General features: G+C 41.2%; 1 protein-coding gene across 1 annotated transcript in view; it reads left to right on the top strand.

The window, feature by feature from the left end:
- NET1 (neuroepithelial cell transforming 1) overlaps positions 1 to 8695 on the top strand; it is a 46346-nt gene extending 37651 nt beyond the window's left edge. The window contains exons 4-12 of the mRNA XM_019644524.1: positions 3213 to 3320; positions 3728 to 3895; positions 4289 to 4351; positions 4678 to 4774; positions 4909 to 4985; positions 5671 to 5928; positions 6372 to 6542; positions 7534 to 7720; positions 8097 to 8695. Of these exons, the coding sequence (XP_019500069.1) occupies positions 3213 to 3320; positions 3728 to 3895; positions 4289 to 4351; positions 4678 to 4774; positions 4909 to 4985; positions 5671 to 5928; positions 6372 to 6542; positions 7534 to 7720; positions 8097 to 8503 (1536 nt within the window). The 3' untranslated portion in view covers positions 8504 to 8695. The remainder of the gene's footprint in view (positions 1 to 3212; positions 3321 to 3727; positions 3896 to 4288; positions 4352 to 4677; positions 4775 to 4908; positions 4986 to 5670; positions 5929 to 6371; positions 6543 to 7533; positions 7721 to 8096) is intronic.
- The last annotated feature ends 8985 nt before the right edge of the window (positions 8696 to 17680 follow it).

Here is a 17680-nt window from a genome sequence, read left to right as displayed (position 1 = left end):
CCTGGTGAAAGGTTGCCTGTAGTAGGAAGTTCCTTGAGCATGTAAAACTGGTTGGTATTTGTTTATTCCCATAGGTTTTCAGATTGTCTTTTGAGGAGACTGTATAGTTTCAATATCTAAACAGGTTCTCTAAGCTTCTTGTATTCGCCATAACGCTGTTAACAGTGCTCCAAAACAAAAATAAATAAACAACAGCAACAAAACCATTATGTAAGCCTTATTTTGGGTAATGATAAGATAGGTGGGCTCCTGCCCACCTCTTATTTTGTCACCTCCAAACATGGTCCCTGCATCCTGTAGGGACAGATGTAGGTGTGATACCAGTTCTTGAAAACCTTTGTTTTCGAGATATGTTTTGTGGCAGTGCAACTGTTTAGGTTCTTTAATAACCAACCCAAGATAATAAAAATGGTTCATGTGACCCCTAAAGAAAGACTACTGGCTGTAGCTTAGATGGGCCAAATCCTAACCTGTATTTTAAAGGACAGATTTTTGTCTCAACCTTGTGGGTGACCCATGAATGCCTGATCAATCCATATCACTTTTCCAGAAAAGTTTTCTATGTGATAGTTTTTTCAAATAGTGTATGTATCTTGAATGAAATTAGTAGTGAACCATAGTCAGTATTACACCTTCCCGTTTCAATCACACTTTTTTTAAGTTTTCATTAAAAGTTTTCATACTTTTGAAATATATATGCTGAAAGTTTGTGTTGTGTCTGCCAAACGTTCTTCACATACGTCCTTTTAGTGAGGCAGGAAAGTCACTATTGGATCCCCAAAAGCAAAAAGTGCGAAGATGTCCTCCCACTACCCCACCCACCACCACCACCCCTATTTCCTGATTTAGTGCCATCCTTTCTTCCCAAGACATTTTAAGAGCCTCACGCAGTACTGACTGAGCTAGCCAGGTGCTCTTACCAAGACATTTTAGGTTAGATGAAGTCTTAAAACTAACACATCCTTTGTGAAGAAGTGAGATTATAGATGGGTTTCTAGAGGACTGTGGAACATATTTAACCACCAAATGCTACTTAACATAATATCCTGCCAATCTAAAGAGACTACAGAAACAAAATCCACAGTAGTTTCAGAAAGATGCTTTAGATATACTCACATTTAATTATCTAACTCTAAATTCTGTAGTTTTAATTTTAAATATCACATAATTTTGAGTTACCAGGAAAATAGTAGTTGTACAGTAATGCATCCTGTGAAGAATTTTTTATCATTAATTTGATCTTATGTAATAAAACATATCAAAAATTCCTTTCCTCCCAACTAAACAAACTTTTTCAAAGTCACTGAGAAGAGTACCTTTCTATAGACTTTTAAATAGAAATTAAATATTTTGTGATTAACTAGGAAGTCAAATTTGTTATGCTTTGAAAAGGAAGAGGAATTAACCTCTGTTTCTAAAAAGTGGAGCAGAACTTTCTGACAACTGCTTTGTTACTGATTAACATTGGCATATATTACTTTGTGAGGTAATTATATCTGCGTTCAAACAGAAGACTCTTTGTACTGTCTTTACTAAATAGAAAGGAATGCCTTATGTGGACCTTCTGCCCGTGCATGTGTCACTTCAGTCTTTCACAGATGTATATTGTAAAGGCATTCGCACATGTCCTTGGCCACACGGCGTGTCATTTTACTACATATCTTGAAAGTTTCTTTTTCAGTTCACTTAACATTTGCACATTAGTGGCTTTATATAAGTTTTACTTTGGTGTTAATTATTTTGGTGTGAGAGGGTTGGTCTACAACTCCACCTTTAAGGCTTTCAAAGGCCTAAATTGATTATCTATAGTCTCCTTACTTTAGTGGGTCTCGTTTCTTTCTGATATGTATGTATACCTTTAATAAGTCTAATTGCTGCTTTGACTATTCGAATCATTTAAGTTTCTTTCCAGAGAATTTTAACTCTTTTTGCCACTTCATTCTTAAACTTTAGGGGATTATTTTTACTCAGTTTCCACACCCCTTATTTTTTTGTATGACTTTAGTCACATCAAAGAATTTTTAGAAAAAATTGTTTCATCTGTCATTTTTAAGTGGTAATTTTTATTTTTAAGTGGTAATTTTAATATAATTTTAAATGATATATTCTTCTAAATTCTCATCACAATTATTTTGTCAAGTATGCCACAATTGTCAAAGGCATCAAATACAAACAAATAATTATACTCCGTAGACCCTATAAAGGATAGGCCTGTTTTACGATCTGGCCTTCTTTATTTCAATAGCTGTATGAATCACCTAATGGTATAGGCATTTTTTTTTAGCAGTAAAATTAGAATAATGCAGTTTGTAAAGTTTTGAGATTCTTGAATGATAAATGATGAATTTGCTATAATTATTTTTAAAACAAATCATGTAGAATAACTATTTCTCCTGTATTTGTATATATTTTTCCTTTAAATTAAATGCATGAGAGAAGATCTAATTATTTATAAATCCCAATATTTACATAGTAAGTGGAAATATTCCTTAAAAAAAATATTAATGATAGCTAAAACGTAATATGTTCTAAGCACTGTTCTGAGCCCTTTAAGCATATCATATTTAATCTTCATAACAACGTTAAAAGAGAAGTTCTAATACTAACCTCATTTTATAGATGAGGAAATGAGGCCCAGGATGTTCCCTCTCAAGGACTAGAACCGGGATTTGGGCCCAGCCTGATTCCAGAACCTGCATGCTCCCTCAACCACTGCCCTGCCTCTGAACACTTCCCAATACAGGGACTTCACTGCCTTCAGAGCTGACCATTTCAGTGTTAGACATGTTCGTTTAAAAGCAGTTCTCTCTAAGTATTTAACAATGAAATGGTATAAAGCCTGGGATTTGCTTTAAAATATTCCAGTAGGGGAAGACATGAAACAAACTGTTACACCAAAAACGGTTGAAGCTGAGTAATAAGTACTTGGGGTCCATTATGCTATCCTCCACTTTTGTGTGTGTTTGAAATTTTTCGTAATAATGTGTTTTTTCTAAAAGTTCATCTCTATATTAAACTAGGAAGTTCTGTAGAATTTTAGAATCTAATTTCTTTGTGTTAATTTTAGTTTTTCTTCTATTTAATGATAATATATGTTCTCAGTGGTATTCAGATATTTCACTGGCCTTTCTTATACCACTTATTTTTTAATAAATTACTGCTGCTCATTAGTGTTCTTAGTATTTTGATACAATCTGTTTTTGTTTTTACAGGAGCCAAGCAATAAAAGAGTTCGACCTCTAGCTCGGGTCACATCCTTGGCAAATTTAATCTCTCCTGTAAGAAATGGAGCAGTCAGACGTTTTGGTCAAACAATACAGGTAAGTGGGGGAGGGGATGGGGCATGAGTAATACAGTGAGGGGACAGTTTATAGAAGCCTAAGATTTGTGTTTTGGGGGGGGTTGTACAAACAGGTTTGCATTAATAAACATAAATTCTTTTTGGATTATGCTGGTAAATATTGTTACCAGAACATATTTATATAACCTCATAATATTAGTTTGCAACTTATATCAAAACATACAAAGTCTTGGATAGTTTTTATTCCGAAAAAAGTAATTTTGGCTGATAAATATTTTAGAATGATAGAGTGAAGCTTGGATAAATGATTGTTTTATGTGAGAAATTCTCAGAACTTTGTTTTTTAATTTGTCTTTAATTTTTTTAAAAACGGAATAATTACTTATCTTCCAAACCTTTTCTCTGTTTTTTTTTTTTTCTTTTCAGTCCTTTACCCTTCGTGGCGACAACAGATCCCCAGCTTCTGCCCAGAAATCATCGAGCAGATCATCAGTCCCAACACCTGCCAAAAGGAGAAGCAGTATACTGTGGTCAGAGACATTAGATGTCAACATGAAGGAGTCTTTAACTACCAAAGAAATCAAACGTCAGGAGGTATGCTGACATTCAGTAGCAAGACGGTATTTATTAACAATAATAAAATAAAAAACTCCCCCCCCCCTCCTTTTTAAACATATGTGTTGCCCGAAGAATAGCACATTAATGCCTGTGGCAAAATCAGCTGCATTTTTGTATTTGAGTAGTGGCAGCTGGTAACATGTGCTGAGCAGCACTTTGTGATGGTGGCAGTGGCAAATTTAACAAGTCTAATGAGAGGGTAGGATTATGAAACATAGGCAGCCTCTTATTTGAGATTCCATTCTGAATTACAGATGTTAGATTGAGTCACTTTAAAAGTGCTGTTCAAAACATCAGTTAAATAATGGTAAATACCAATTGTATATAATTTTCTCAAAGGAAGGAATGACCTATGATTTTTTTTTTTAGGCAATATATGAAATGTCTCGAGGCGAACAGGATTTAATTGAGGATCTCAAGCTTGCAAGAAAGGTCAGTAAGTGTGTCATATACCCTAATTTCTTAAAAGTTATATTTCACAAATTGTAAAGGATAATTTTCTTACCTTTAGAAGGAGAAACGTAGAAAATATCTACTGGTGCATACTTTTTTTAGATGAGGTGTGTTAGACACATCTCTTCAGATATGAATACCAGTAAGAGAGTCTATTGGGATTAACATATACTTTAATTTCTTTTATGTGTAACAATAGAATCCACGCTAGCTTTTGTATAGTCAGGCTTGCATTCAAGTACAGATCTTTCATCATGTTTTATTTGCTTGATTTCTGTACATGACACATTTTCTCCCCCTGATAGGCCTACCATGACCCCATGTTAAAGTTGTCTATTATGTCAGAAGAGGAACTAACACAAATATTTGGTGATTTGGACGCTTACATACCTCTGCATGAAGGTAAGATATGCTTCTTAACTTTCATTAGTATCTGAACAGTGGTAACACAAGTCATTTTAAATCTAAACTATTTTAGTGCTGAATTATTTAAAAAATAAACATATTATTGGCATTTCCTCCTTTTTCTACTTTAGATTTGTTGGCAAGAATAGGAGAAGCAACCAAGCCTGATGGGACAGTAGAGCAGATTGGTCACATTCTTGTGAACTGGGTATGTAGCGACTTCTTTACTGTAGATTGTTTTTTACAGATGTGCCATACTTGTCATTTTTGATGAATCGATTTGATTTAGTAACTGGATTCTAAAAACAGATAAAACGGCATTAAAACTGAACAAATTTATGTAGCTATAAGAAGTTACACTCATTGTTTAGAAAAATACTTCATGAATGATACAGTTTTATTTGTTTTAAAAACGTGTTCCTCCTTGGATAGAATTCCCACAGTCTATGCCATTAATTGTTTGTTTCATTCTTTCTGGTGACATTTGAGTACCTGCCAGACACTAGGCACTGTTCCAGGAGGGATAACTGGAGATCCAGTCTCTGCCTTTAGCATCTAGTGAGAGTATAGAAATAGTCAGAGTTGGCGATGACTGTGAAAGAGGAGCACTCAGGTGTCCTGGGAATCCAGAAGACGAGTATCTAACAGAGGGTGGGAGAGGCAGAAATCATGAGTCTTGGGTTGGATTTAGCCAAGTTAGGGCACTTGGAAAAGGCCGTTCTGATGTCAGCCCAGAATACTATCCTACTCCCACCATCACCTGTAGGAAAATCTTCGCAGCTTGTTAAAACTTTGAAGAATAACTAAGTTTTGTGTTTCATCTTCACAGCTTACTAATGGACTAAATCATAACAAGAATTTATCATACATTGTTTTCTCATATTGCTCTGCAGTTGCCAGGCCTGAATGCCTACAAAGGCTACTGTAGTAACCAGCTGGCAGCCAAAGCTCTTCTTGATCAAAAGAAACAGGATCCAAAAGTCCAAGACTTCCTCCAGCGATGTCTTGAGTCTCCCTTCAGTCGCAAACTAGATCTTTGGAGCTTCCTAGATATTCCTCGAAGTCGCTTAGTCAAGTATCCTTTACTCTTAAAAGAAATTCTTAGGCACACTCCAAAAGATCACCCTGATGTTCAGCTGCTCGAGGAAGCTGTAAGTAGTCAAACAAGTGATTCTTATGTTTTGCAAATTTACATGCTAGCTTGCCTTAGAAAGGTATATATAATACTGTCAAATTTTATGCATATTAAATCAGCACAGTGAAGTGTTCTGTTGTTTTAAGTGCCTAATAACAGTGCATTGTGCACTAAGCAGTAGAGATATAGCACATATTTATAGTATTTTAATCAAAAGACTGGATTCTAATCTGATCTCTTTCACTAGCTAGCTGTGTGACTTTGGGCAAATCACCCAGTTTGGCTGAGGCTGTTTCTTCATCTGTAAAATGAAGGAACTGACTGAATTATTATAGCTGATTTCTAGAGCCCCTTCAAGCTTCAAACTTCCATCATTTTAATGAGATGTTTTAGCCCTGTGGAGAAGCGGGATAAGTTAATATGCTGAAAATACTCTACCAATTTTTTTATCATTTTTAGATATTGATAATACAAGGAGTTCTCTCTGATATCAACTTGAAGAAAGGTGAATCCGAATGCCAGTATTACATTGACAAACTGGAATATTTAGATGAAAAGCAGAAGGACCCTAGAATTGAAGCCAGCAAAGTGCTGCTTTGCCATGGGGAACTGAAGAATAAAAACGGACATGTAAGTGTGTATGAATGCTAATGTGAAGAGAAATTTTACTTCCCTTTTCCTACCTTGTTTAAATTTCCCACATAAATTATGAAGCAGCTTTGTAAAATAAATTCATCACATAGTGAAAGAAGGTTACTGGGTTTTAGTTTATGTTGTCAGCTTTAATAAAGCAAACATTTGGATTCTGTTGTTACAGAATGATTGAAATGTCTCAGTGGAGAATCAGTAATACTTCATTCTTTAGTTTTGAAGCATAAATCAATTTGTTTGGCTCCGGGTTCCTTCCTAAATAAATTATTAGTTTCGTGTTTAATAAAAAAGCATATTCAAAGAGATTTTGCAGAGTTGACTTTATAGTGACAGAAGTCATTTTTAGCACCACTAAACAAATTTCTGAAGCAAATTGAATGAAAGCACACTTATTTTTAAGATCTTAATTACAAAAGTACCTGCTAGAACTAAGTACATAAGCATGGATGGTATTTTTGTTTCACTGTGTTCTTTTCAGAAGCCTAATTTATAAATTGAGGTTCATTTTTGGGAAAAGTTGCAATCTGACATCTCTGGTTTCTATCATGAGGCCTAATTGTTTTAAAAGTCTTAAATTTGTGTGGGACAAAACAACCATTAACATTTTTACCAGTTTCGATTTTTTAATGCTTACTTTGTTAGAAAACTGCTGTACAGCACTGGTGTTTCCAGTCATGTAACTGCTGATAGTCAGGTCTTTGTGGGAAGCAGTGTTTACTCAGCTGCTGCCTAATCTAAGGTAACGCACCAATGAAAGCAGTTTTATGGAGTCTGAGATTAGAAAAACTGGCCAAGCGGGACATAGACAGCTTTGAAAATCACCATCTTCATGGGGTCACTTGGAAGGAGGTCTTAGTAAATCAATATGATGAAGTTAATAATGTCAAATCAAGTTATTGTAACAATGGATTTCCATCATCTAAAGTCACAAAGTTCCATACCTAAGAAGTACTGTTTCCCGTTTCTCCAGAAACTTTACATTTTCCTGTTTCAAGACATCTTGGTTTTGACCCGGCCTGTTACACGAAATGAGCGCCACTCTTACCAGGTTTACCGGCAACCAATTCCCGTCCAAGAGCTGGTCTTGGAAGACCTGCAGGATGGAGATGTGCGAATGGGAGGGTCCTTTCGAGGGGCTTTCAGCAACTCAGATAAAGGTAAAACTAGTTTTAAAACAGTTTAAATAAACATAAACTCAGAACCTAAGTGACTTTATTTTAATCTTTAAGAATTCTGTCCCTACACAAAAAACTGAAAATGAAATGGGTTGATTGTCCAGTGGCTGTTACACTCATTGACTCTCATTATGTCTATCTCTATGACACTCATTACACTCATTGTCAGGTGCTTCGCAGCTCTAACATCAGCGGGTCTGTCTCATAAGTAGTGTATAGGTTTTATTTCCCGAATCTACCTAATAGTTGTGCATGTTGTATAAATACCAGCACCCATGTTAAGATGGTATGACCACTTCATCCAGAATAAACTTTTTTCTAAGCCTGCTTTCCTTTTTTTCCACTTTTATTTCTCCAGCTAAGAATATCTTTAGAGTTCGCTTCCGAGATCCCTCTCCTGGCCAGTCTTACACTCTACAAGCTAATGATGTCTTCCACAAGCAGCAGTGGTTCAATTGTATTCGAACAGCCATTGCCCCCTTCCAGCAGGCCACTGGTCCAGCAGAGCTGCAGGGTCTGCCCAAGCTTCATGAGGAGTGTGCAGAGAACAACCCCTCTGCCGGGAATGTCAGGGCCCAGAGAAGGACATCCACGGTGTCGAGTGTGACTCAGGTCGAAGTTGATGGAGACGCTTCAGAATGTGGCTCCCCGGTGCGCATAGCAGATAGCATCAAGAGTGTCAAAGCACACCGAACACAGCCTGGCTTCCGAAAAGCAAGGGACAAAGCCAAGTTCAGTGGCAAAAGGAAAGAGACTTTGGTATAAAGGAAGCTCTGGGTGTTAATGGTGGAGAGACTGTTTATTTATAAATGTGTACAATTTGTTTTTTCTTGTAATGTGAGCATGGGAGCATTGCAGGGTTTCTTAATACCAGTCTTAACATTTTCTGTGTTTTTGTTTGGTTTTGGTGGTGGTTCCTATTTTTTTTTAATGGCAGCTAAACATACACACACACACATATATATGTGTGTGTGTATATATATATGTGTGTGTGTGTGTGTGTGTGTGTGTGTGTGTGTGTGTGTGTGTGTGTGTGTGTATATACAGATTACTGTTAAATTGCAATTTTTTTTAGATATTTTCTCAGATTATTTAGAACTTTCAAGCCTGGTATTTTTAATCAAATGAAATATTTATGAAATGGGTTTTCTCGTCATTCTGCATTCATGACTTCAGTACCAACCAATTGTGATCATTACAATATTTGCCAAAACTTAAAGTTTTGCAAATACTGGGATTTTACCAGTGTTACTTTGATAAGCTTTGTGTGCAGAATTTGCAATTTGACATTGGCACCTAAAATCTACATGGAATATATGGACTATTTCAGAATTTATGTTGGAACATAACTTCCTTGGAAAACAAAGCATAAAACTTGCTACGTTTCCCATTTTATGAACTGGAATGCTTTCTGTCAGTTTGTTTTTCACTGCACATTCCTCATTTTTCATTCATTTAACCTGCCAATTATTTAATTTTTTTTATTATAGTTTTTGGTTTTTGCCTTTATTTTTTTACTTTGATGCCTTTTCAAATTGGCATGTCTTTAAAGTATTTTTCTTCCTTGAGTAAAAATGGGTGTGTGTTTGTGTGTATATGTGTGTGTGTATATATATATATATAAGTATATATATTTTTAAATCATATTAACTTTACCAAGTGAAACCAAGCCATATACTGTTTTTGAGCCAATTAAGAAAATTGCCATTTTTTAAGTATAGCATTTCAGGGTGATAAACACACATGAAATGACTCAGTATACTCTGGACTACTGAAAGAAAACCACCTTAAAGATTTCGTTGAAAGTTTTAGTGTTGTCTGAAAAGCAAGAGGGAAGAGGGAAGACAGTTGACTGGTAATAAGTAAAAAAAAAAAAAAAGAGAGGGGGAAAAAGAGAGTAGTTTTGTCTTAAAGTAAAAAAGTCTGGTTGTGCCAGAACATGAAAGGAGATAGTAAAAGCTAAACTTGAGAGTGTGTAGTAAGTTGTAGAAGGCTTGGGGGAAGTGAACATTATTTGCCTTGGGTTTACAATACCTGCAAATAATGGGTTTGATAAGAAACAATGAGGTATGTTGAAAATTTGACAGTATTACATCAATTTTGGTGGGTTTATTCATAATAGGGGAAAAGGCTGATGAATCTTTTACTGGAAAGCGTTTCTGTCCAGATGAAATTATAGTCTCAAAGGAGGGAGGAATAAGAGCCCTGTGTCACAGCAGATTTATAATGGTGATCAATTCAAGTAAATGTTGACTGTTTATATGAACTATATTTGGCCGATGAAATGAAAATTGAAAAAGACTGTAAATAGAACAATCCGAGTGATTTCTCTGTATAAATGAATTATACAATTAAAAAAAAAAGTACACACATCATCACCCTTAAAGGTTTCTTGGCTGGTGGATGTTTGGGGGATATTTGCCAGAATATATTGGTATGACAAAAGAGGTAATGGCAAGCCAAAGTCTTAAAAAATCATACATACCTAAACCTTTGAAATTCATTGAGGAATAAGAACGACTGAGGTCATTTGGTGCATCTTAGTAAACCATTACAACCGACTGTAATCAGAAACAGCAATTGGATTGAAGACAGCTGAACGGCTGGCCACTTTGTGGATATGATAGTAAGGCTGATAGCAACACTTGATTAATTTCAGATTTGAACTTAGGTATCTCAGATCCCTAACCAATACTTAAGAGATATATCAAACAGTTGCAATGTATGGACTTCATTGGATCCTAAATTGAACAAGCTGTTTTAATAAGAAAATTGGAAATATCCGATAATCACTGGATGTTTGAAGTATAGTAGTTATTATATTCTTATGTTTAACAGCAGTACTATGATTACAGTCCCTTTAGAGACAACTATTTATCGATAAAGCTGCATGATATCTGGGATTTCCTTCAAAATTATGGGGTAGGAAAATAGTTGGGGATAAAAATGAAACAAGATCGGCCATAAGCTACGAATTGCTGAAGGTGGATGAGAGAAACTGAGAATTCATCGTACTCTGCATATCTTTATATGTTTGAAATTTTTTTCACTAAAAAAGCAGAAGTTGAAAGGAATTCTGGGTATTCTAATAAGTTTACAACTCCTCAACCTCTTAACCCCCTCCATGCCCCGAGCGTTCACTTTTTAAAGTAAAGGCAGAACGTTTATCAAACCTAGCTGCCCTTGCTCTCTGCCATCTCACAGAAACTCGAACCTTTTGCCTAAATTGGACACTCCTGTTCCCTTTGTTACAGTTCGACGATAGTATTAGACTGATCTGGGTTCTGGTTTAAATCATGTGGCCCTTTGCTCCTCCGCTTCCCTTTTCCCTGCGTCTCTTCTCTCTCCCACTGCTTGTTCCTTTGCCCCTTCTTCTCTGACAAACCTGGAGCCACACTCCACATAAGCTGAGGCAATGAGAAAGGTATGTCTCCAGTGAAGCAACTCCATGCAGCCTGACCCTGAGAATTCCTAGCAAGGACCGGTTCGTTAACTACATTCCTGCCTCCTAAAAAGGAGCTAGCATTATAATACCTGATCATGTTTGTGCTGTTGAGTAGACCAGAAAGTATGGCAAAATTAGCTACATTCAAAGAATTGTAAGAATTGCCATAGAATTCCGATTTCTCCATAGCCGCTGCTGGAGGCTGGGAAGAGGGTTTTCATTTCCCTCTTTCACTGAGCAGGGCAAGCAGAGACAGCAGTCTGGTTAGGCCTGAGCATTAAGCCTGATCCCCTGCTTACCAGCTGAAGCATCTGAAATCCAAAATTATCAAGTGACCCAAGACCATACAGCCAGTGTGTGGCAAAGCTGGCATGAAAGGCAGCTGTGTACCAGTCCTGTATTTGTCCAACTCGAACCAAGACTGCTTGTCAGCCCAGGCTGCCACCATTCAGGGATCAGCCTCTGGTAGAATAAGACCATGACTGTCCTTCACCCCGGCCCCAAGCATCTTCAGCTTCCACTAACTACCCTGTAGTCCCAGCTCACTGTGTACCCTAAGTCTTCAGCTTCTAGCAACAGTTGATTAAGCCCACCATGCTGCCTCTCCAGTGGCCTACACCTTCCAAAATTGATTCACCAGATTTCACTCTCCTGGTAGCGTACACCTTCCACCTCCTCCAGCTCCTTCCTGTGTCAGCACATTCTTGTTCTACCTTTCTAGCGTCTTCTCTCCTTTGGGTCCTCTTCCAGACCTCTAAACGTGAGAAAGCCACAGGGCTCAGTCCCCGGACCTCTTCTTTTATGCTCCTGGGGAATCTGATCCAGTCCCATGACTTGACCGTCACCAACAACTCCCAAATGTCCATCTCTCGTTCTCACCCTCCCCGATCTTCAGACTCACTACCTAGCGGCCTACCTGACATGCCCACTTGGAAGTCTTCCATGTCTCCACTCGACATGACCCAAGATGCTTGCCCATCCCTATCCCCACCTCCCCTAATCTTCCCATCTTGGTAAATGCTATGACCATCCATCCAATCTGGTTCCTGGAATTCACTCTCGTTCCATAACCACTCCATCCATAAGCCATGCCATCTCCACCTCCGCAATATATTCAGAACCCTACCGCTGCCCACCACCTTCATCGTTCCAAGTTTGTATTAGCTACAGAGCTCTGGTCCTCCACATTTCACTCCCACCACTCTTCACCCTCCCTGTGGCAGCCAGAACCATCTCTCTAATGCAAAAATTAGACCATGATAAAATATCAAAGTAAAACGTTGAAGTTTTAAAAATAACTTTCTGATGCTAAAAATCATATGTTTTCACTATGGAAATTTTGGAAAATTTTCAGAAAAGTATAAAAACTTAACCTGCAGAGAAGGAGAAGACCCTCATACCCAAACTCCACAGACTAGGAGAAAATATTTATAAAAGACAAATCTGATAAAGGGCTATATCTAAAATACATAAAGAATCTTAAAACTCAAAAAAGTGAACAAATTTAAACATGGGCAATAAACCTAACCAGACCACCTCACCAAAGAAGACATACATATGGCAAATAATCATATGAAACGATGCTCCACATCCTATATCATTAAGGAATTGCAAGTTAAAGCAACGAGACACCACTGCACACCTATTAGAATGTTGAAATCCAAAACACAACAAATGCTGGTGAGGACATGGAGCAACAAAAACTCATTGCTGGTGGGAATGCAATGGTGCAGCCACTTGGAAGAGAGTTTGGCAGTTTCTTATTAAATTGCAAACTATAAAACCCACTATATGATCCAGCAATCATGCTCTTTAATATTTATTTACCCAAAGGAGTTGAAAACATGTCCACAAAAACCTGCACACAGATGTGTATGGCAGCTTTATGCGTAATTGCCAAAACCTGGAAGCAGCCAAGCAAGATGTTCTTGGTAAAGGGATAAACTGTGGTCTATCCAGACAGCGGAATATTATTCAGAGCTAAAAAGAAACGAGCCAGCAAGCCATGGAAAGACATGGAGGAACCCTAAATGCACATTATTACTAAGTGAAAGAAGTCAATCTGAAAAGGCTACATGCTGTGCGATTCCAAGTATATGACATTTGGGAAAAGGCACAACTGTGGGGACAGGAAAAGATCAGAGGTTGCCAGGGGTTAGGGGGAGGGAGGAACGAACAGGGGAAGTACAGAGGGTTTTAAGGGCAGTGAAACTGCTCAGTATGACACTATAATGATGGGTACATGTCATTAGACATTTATCCAAACCCACAGAATATACAGCACCAAGAGTGAGTCCTCACGTAAACTATGGACTCTGGGTAATAATGACTTGTCAGTGTAGGTTCATCCATTGTAACAAATGTACCATCTGGTGGGGACGTTGACAGTGGGGGAGGTTGTGCATGTGTGGGGGACAGGGAGGATACGGGAATTCTACACTGTCCTCCTAATTTAGTTGTGAACCTAAAATGCTCTAAAAAAAATAATCTATTTTTGTGCATCCAGACAGAGGTCAGGGTCTCAGGCCCAGAGTGGCCCATACCTCCAACTCTGAGAGAGCCAGACTCTAAGACATGGATGTGACTGTGGGCCTGCCCCTCCACAAGCAGGGACAAAGCCAGTGGGGGCAGGGCGAGGAGGGTGACGGTGTCATCCTACATCACAGTATCAGCAGCAACACTCCCGGCTAAGTTTTTTGCCCTCCCCAGTTGAGTCTGGGACTGAAAACTCTTGTTTTCAGCTCCCCTGGGGATGGCCAAGCTGGGGTCTGAGGCCCACTGCCTTTGCAACTCTCCCTTCTGTCCTCTGCCTTCTGGTAGGAGAGGGCAGCCTGTGGGAACCAGTAGCAGGGCTCTGTCCCCGACCACCATAAAGCCAGCCCAGGGCTGCAGCTCCAAACCTCTTCCCCAGCGGGGTTCAGTGATGACATCATGAAGGACCAGGCTGCACCCCTTTGGTTGGACGCCTTCGTCTCCCCTTGATGCCCCATTCTCTATAGTTCAAATTACAACGGCCTGGTGAACATGAGAGGTTGGCGTCAGGCCTCCTTCCACTCCTGGAAACTGCCTCCAGGGCTGGAAAAATCTGTTATCTGACATCACTTACCTTTGCCAACCATCTAACATAGACCTCATCTGTCTCCTCCCTGGCAGACTCCTCTCCAGCCCCCAACACACCCCCACCCGCGGGGCCCGTGTAGGTTCTCTGGATCTGGGTGACTTCCAGGTGGTGAGCTCAGCCCTCAGCTCCCCACCCAACTGTCCAGAGGAACACCGGGGAGTCTGAGGAAGGGGAGGGAACAAATTGTGAGGAATTGTGGAGAGAGAGAAGAAGGGGGCAAGGGGATCTAGGTGTAGGGGAAACTGCAGCCCTTCCTTCTTCCCTTGGTTTCTATCATGTTTCAGATGTCCATGTGCCATGTCTACACATGGGACAGGATGGAGGGCTTAGCACAGCCTCTGCCCCAAAAGAATATGTCATCTAAGACAGCAGACCACAGAACAAACCTCACAAACTACACATATAATAAACAGCTAGCACAGTTCTCTTCCAGAGCGGGAGAGGTATTGTGCATTTTACAGGGTGGCAATATACTGTAAAACTCGACACAGCCCTTAAGACTCGCCGGCATGGCCAGGCCTGGGAGCCACATGTGTTTTCTCAGACCTATGTGTGCCTGCTGACCCCAGAGGGGAGCGCGCTTTTCCAAAACAAAGGAAAATGACACACAGGCACATAAATACACACCCTATCTGAAAGCAGCTGGGGAGGGATCCCTGAAACCACGAAAACTGTGTTTGCCTCCATGGAAGGAGCGTGAAACAATCTTTTCCACAAATGGAAACTATTTCTGTCATTCTCTGCTGTTCTGACTTACAGCCAGGTCCTCCAGGGCTGAGGCTCCTAAGAACTTTCCACTGAGTTTCTTTGTTGCAGTAACTGACAGACAAGTGCAGCCAACCGTTGGCATTGCCTGCTTAACAGCACATGTTCAAAGCATGCGAAACTTTCCATTGGTTCTGGGAGGTTCTGAAATCAGGGCCCGGGAAAGAAGTGGTACGCTGGCCCGGTAGCGCCCAGCACTTTGAGTCCCCCTGACGAGCCAGGCTGACTCTGCTCGGTGCTTTTGCCCACACGGTTCCCGATCTGGCATACTATTCCTCCCTCCTTTCTCCCTCCCTCTGCCTCTTGACTTCCTACTCATCCTTCAAGACCCAGCTGGGCCTCACCTGTTCCAGGCAGCCTTCCCTGACTCCCTCCGTGGACCCATGCCCTCTGCTGGACCCACCCCATAAACCCACCCCACTCAGGTACCTGTTGCTGCCCATAACTCCTTAACACCTTCCAGTTGGAGTGTCACCTTCTCCACTAGTCTGTGAGTTTATTGGTCTTTGTGTCCCCAGTATCTGCCATTTCTCCGGACACAGAATGTGTTCAGGCACGTTTGCAGAATGAGGCAGAAAGGCTAAATTATGTCAGCACTGCGGTAGCGGGAGGCAATGGTGCAGGGAACTGGCTGGTGGGAGACTCACAGACTTTCAGACATGCGGGGCCCTGTGGTAGCCAGCCCTCCAGAGGACTCCAGTGATCCCCCCCTCCTGGAATGCACACCTCCTCCAGTCCCTTCCCACTGTGTACCAGGGCTGGTCTGTGGGACCAACAGAGTAAGATGTAAGAACGTGTGACTTCCTTCTGCCTTGCTCTGCCTTAGGTCACTCACTCCGGAGGAAGCCAGACGCCATGTCGTAAGGACACTCAAGTTGGCCTGCGGAGAGGTCCAGAGGAGGAGGAGCTGAGCCTCCCACCACAGCCAGCACCAGCTGGCCCACCTATGAGGACGCGCCCTGGGGAGCAGACCCACAAGCCCCAGGCCAAGTCTCAGACGATGCAGCCTCACCCACTGGCTTCTTGATATCAGCCTCACGAAAGATGCTGAGCCCGGACCACAAGCTAAGAGGAATGGTGAAATGATGTGTTTTTTTTATCATTTTAAGCCATAAGGGTTTCATATGATTTTTTATGCAGTAATAGATAACTAATGTAAGTCCTAAAAGCTCAGCTGGGTCGTAGCTATGGTGGGGAGAATCGCGGGAAGGTCAGGCCAGCAGGAGCGCATCAGTGCCCTGGGATTTGGACCAAACCAGCGGGAACAAATAAGAAGTAAATTTCAGGAAGAGAAACCAAGGCTCATCTCCAGGGGTCCACAGCAGAGGAGTAAGTCACACAGACACGGACCAGGAATGGCTGTGGTCAGAGGCCTGAGACCTGCTGCCCTCTGTCCCTGAATCCTACGTCCCAGAGGACAATGCGAATGAGCTGACTTGAGTTCCCCTGTCTTGCTCAACCACTCTTGGTTTCACAGCAGGGGAATTGACTTGTCGATGGCCATACAGCTGCTGCGTGGCCACGGGGCTGAGAACTGGGCCCAAGTCCTCTGGTCCAGCTCCATCTGCTTCTGGCTATACTGCCCCACACAAATGAAGAAACACAGTGCTCTCTCATTTTCTCCTCCCACCCTCCCTCTCTCTTCCTCCCCACCCCCTCTTCTTCCTTCCTTCCCTTTGCTTCTCTTTCCTGCACAGAACATTCCTGATCATCTTTTTTTTTTTAAGATTTTACTGGGGATTTGGGGGAGGGGAACAGCTTTGGGGAATTGGGGGAGGGGAACAGACAAGTTGCTGTCCTTTTGTTCTTCAGTCTAGTTGTGGAGGACGCCGCTTTACTGGCCCATGTTGGCATTGTGATCATTGCGCTCTTCCTGGCTGAAGCAGATCAGTGGCAGGCCATTGGACGGCTGCTCACAGCGGCTCACGGCAGCTGCCGGCTTCTCACGCTGGCTGCCAGCCACTCACAGTAGCCCACGGCAGCTCACTGCAGCAGGGCCTGCAGCCTACGCCATCGCCGGCCACACACTGCAGCCCAGCTCCAGGTCATGCTGTTGTTCACCATCTTAGATGTAGAGAGCACGTCACTGGCCCTCATGCAGGATCCAAACCGGGGCCCTGCTGATCAGAGCTCGCGCTCCCAAGCCAACTCTCAACAAACGAGCCACTCAGCCTGCTCACCTGATTATCGTAAAACTGGATGCATGACGACCATGCAAGATTCATCAGACATGTGAACCACATGTTCAATAACAGCCAATTAGAACTGCCATTTATTAAGTATTCACCATCTGCATACAGCCTGCCCCTACAATTTGGGGGGAAAAACACTACAAACCGAGACCTCTAGCCCAGTCTGTCTCCTTTTCTTCCCACCCCAGGTCTTCCTGCATTGAGAGGGGCCTGCCATGTGCCCAGCCCACACATCTACGTTCTGCCCACATTCCTCCCATACCCCCCACCTGCCCGCCGCCCCCCCCCAACCCACCAAATAGCCAGCCTCTGAGCTGTGGTGTGAGAATGGCTGCAGGGGTCCCAAATCACAGCTTCCAAAGGCCAAGCAAGACTTCACCTCTTCAAGTCAAGAGATGCGGGAGCCAGGCCACACTCGG

This window comes from Hipposideros armiger, unplaced genomic scaffold (genome assembly GCF_001890085.2).
Source record: "Hipposideros armiger isolate ML-2016 unplaced genomic scaffold, ASM189008v1 scaffold_88, whole genome shotgun sequence".
NCBI lineage: Eukaryota > Metazoa > Chordata > Mammalia > Chiroptera > Hipposideridae > Hipposideros > Hipposideros armiger.
Note: the sequence above shows the minus strand (reverse complement) of the source record. Positions and strands in the feature narration are given on the sequence as shown.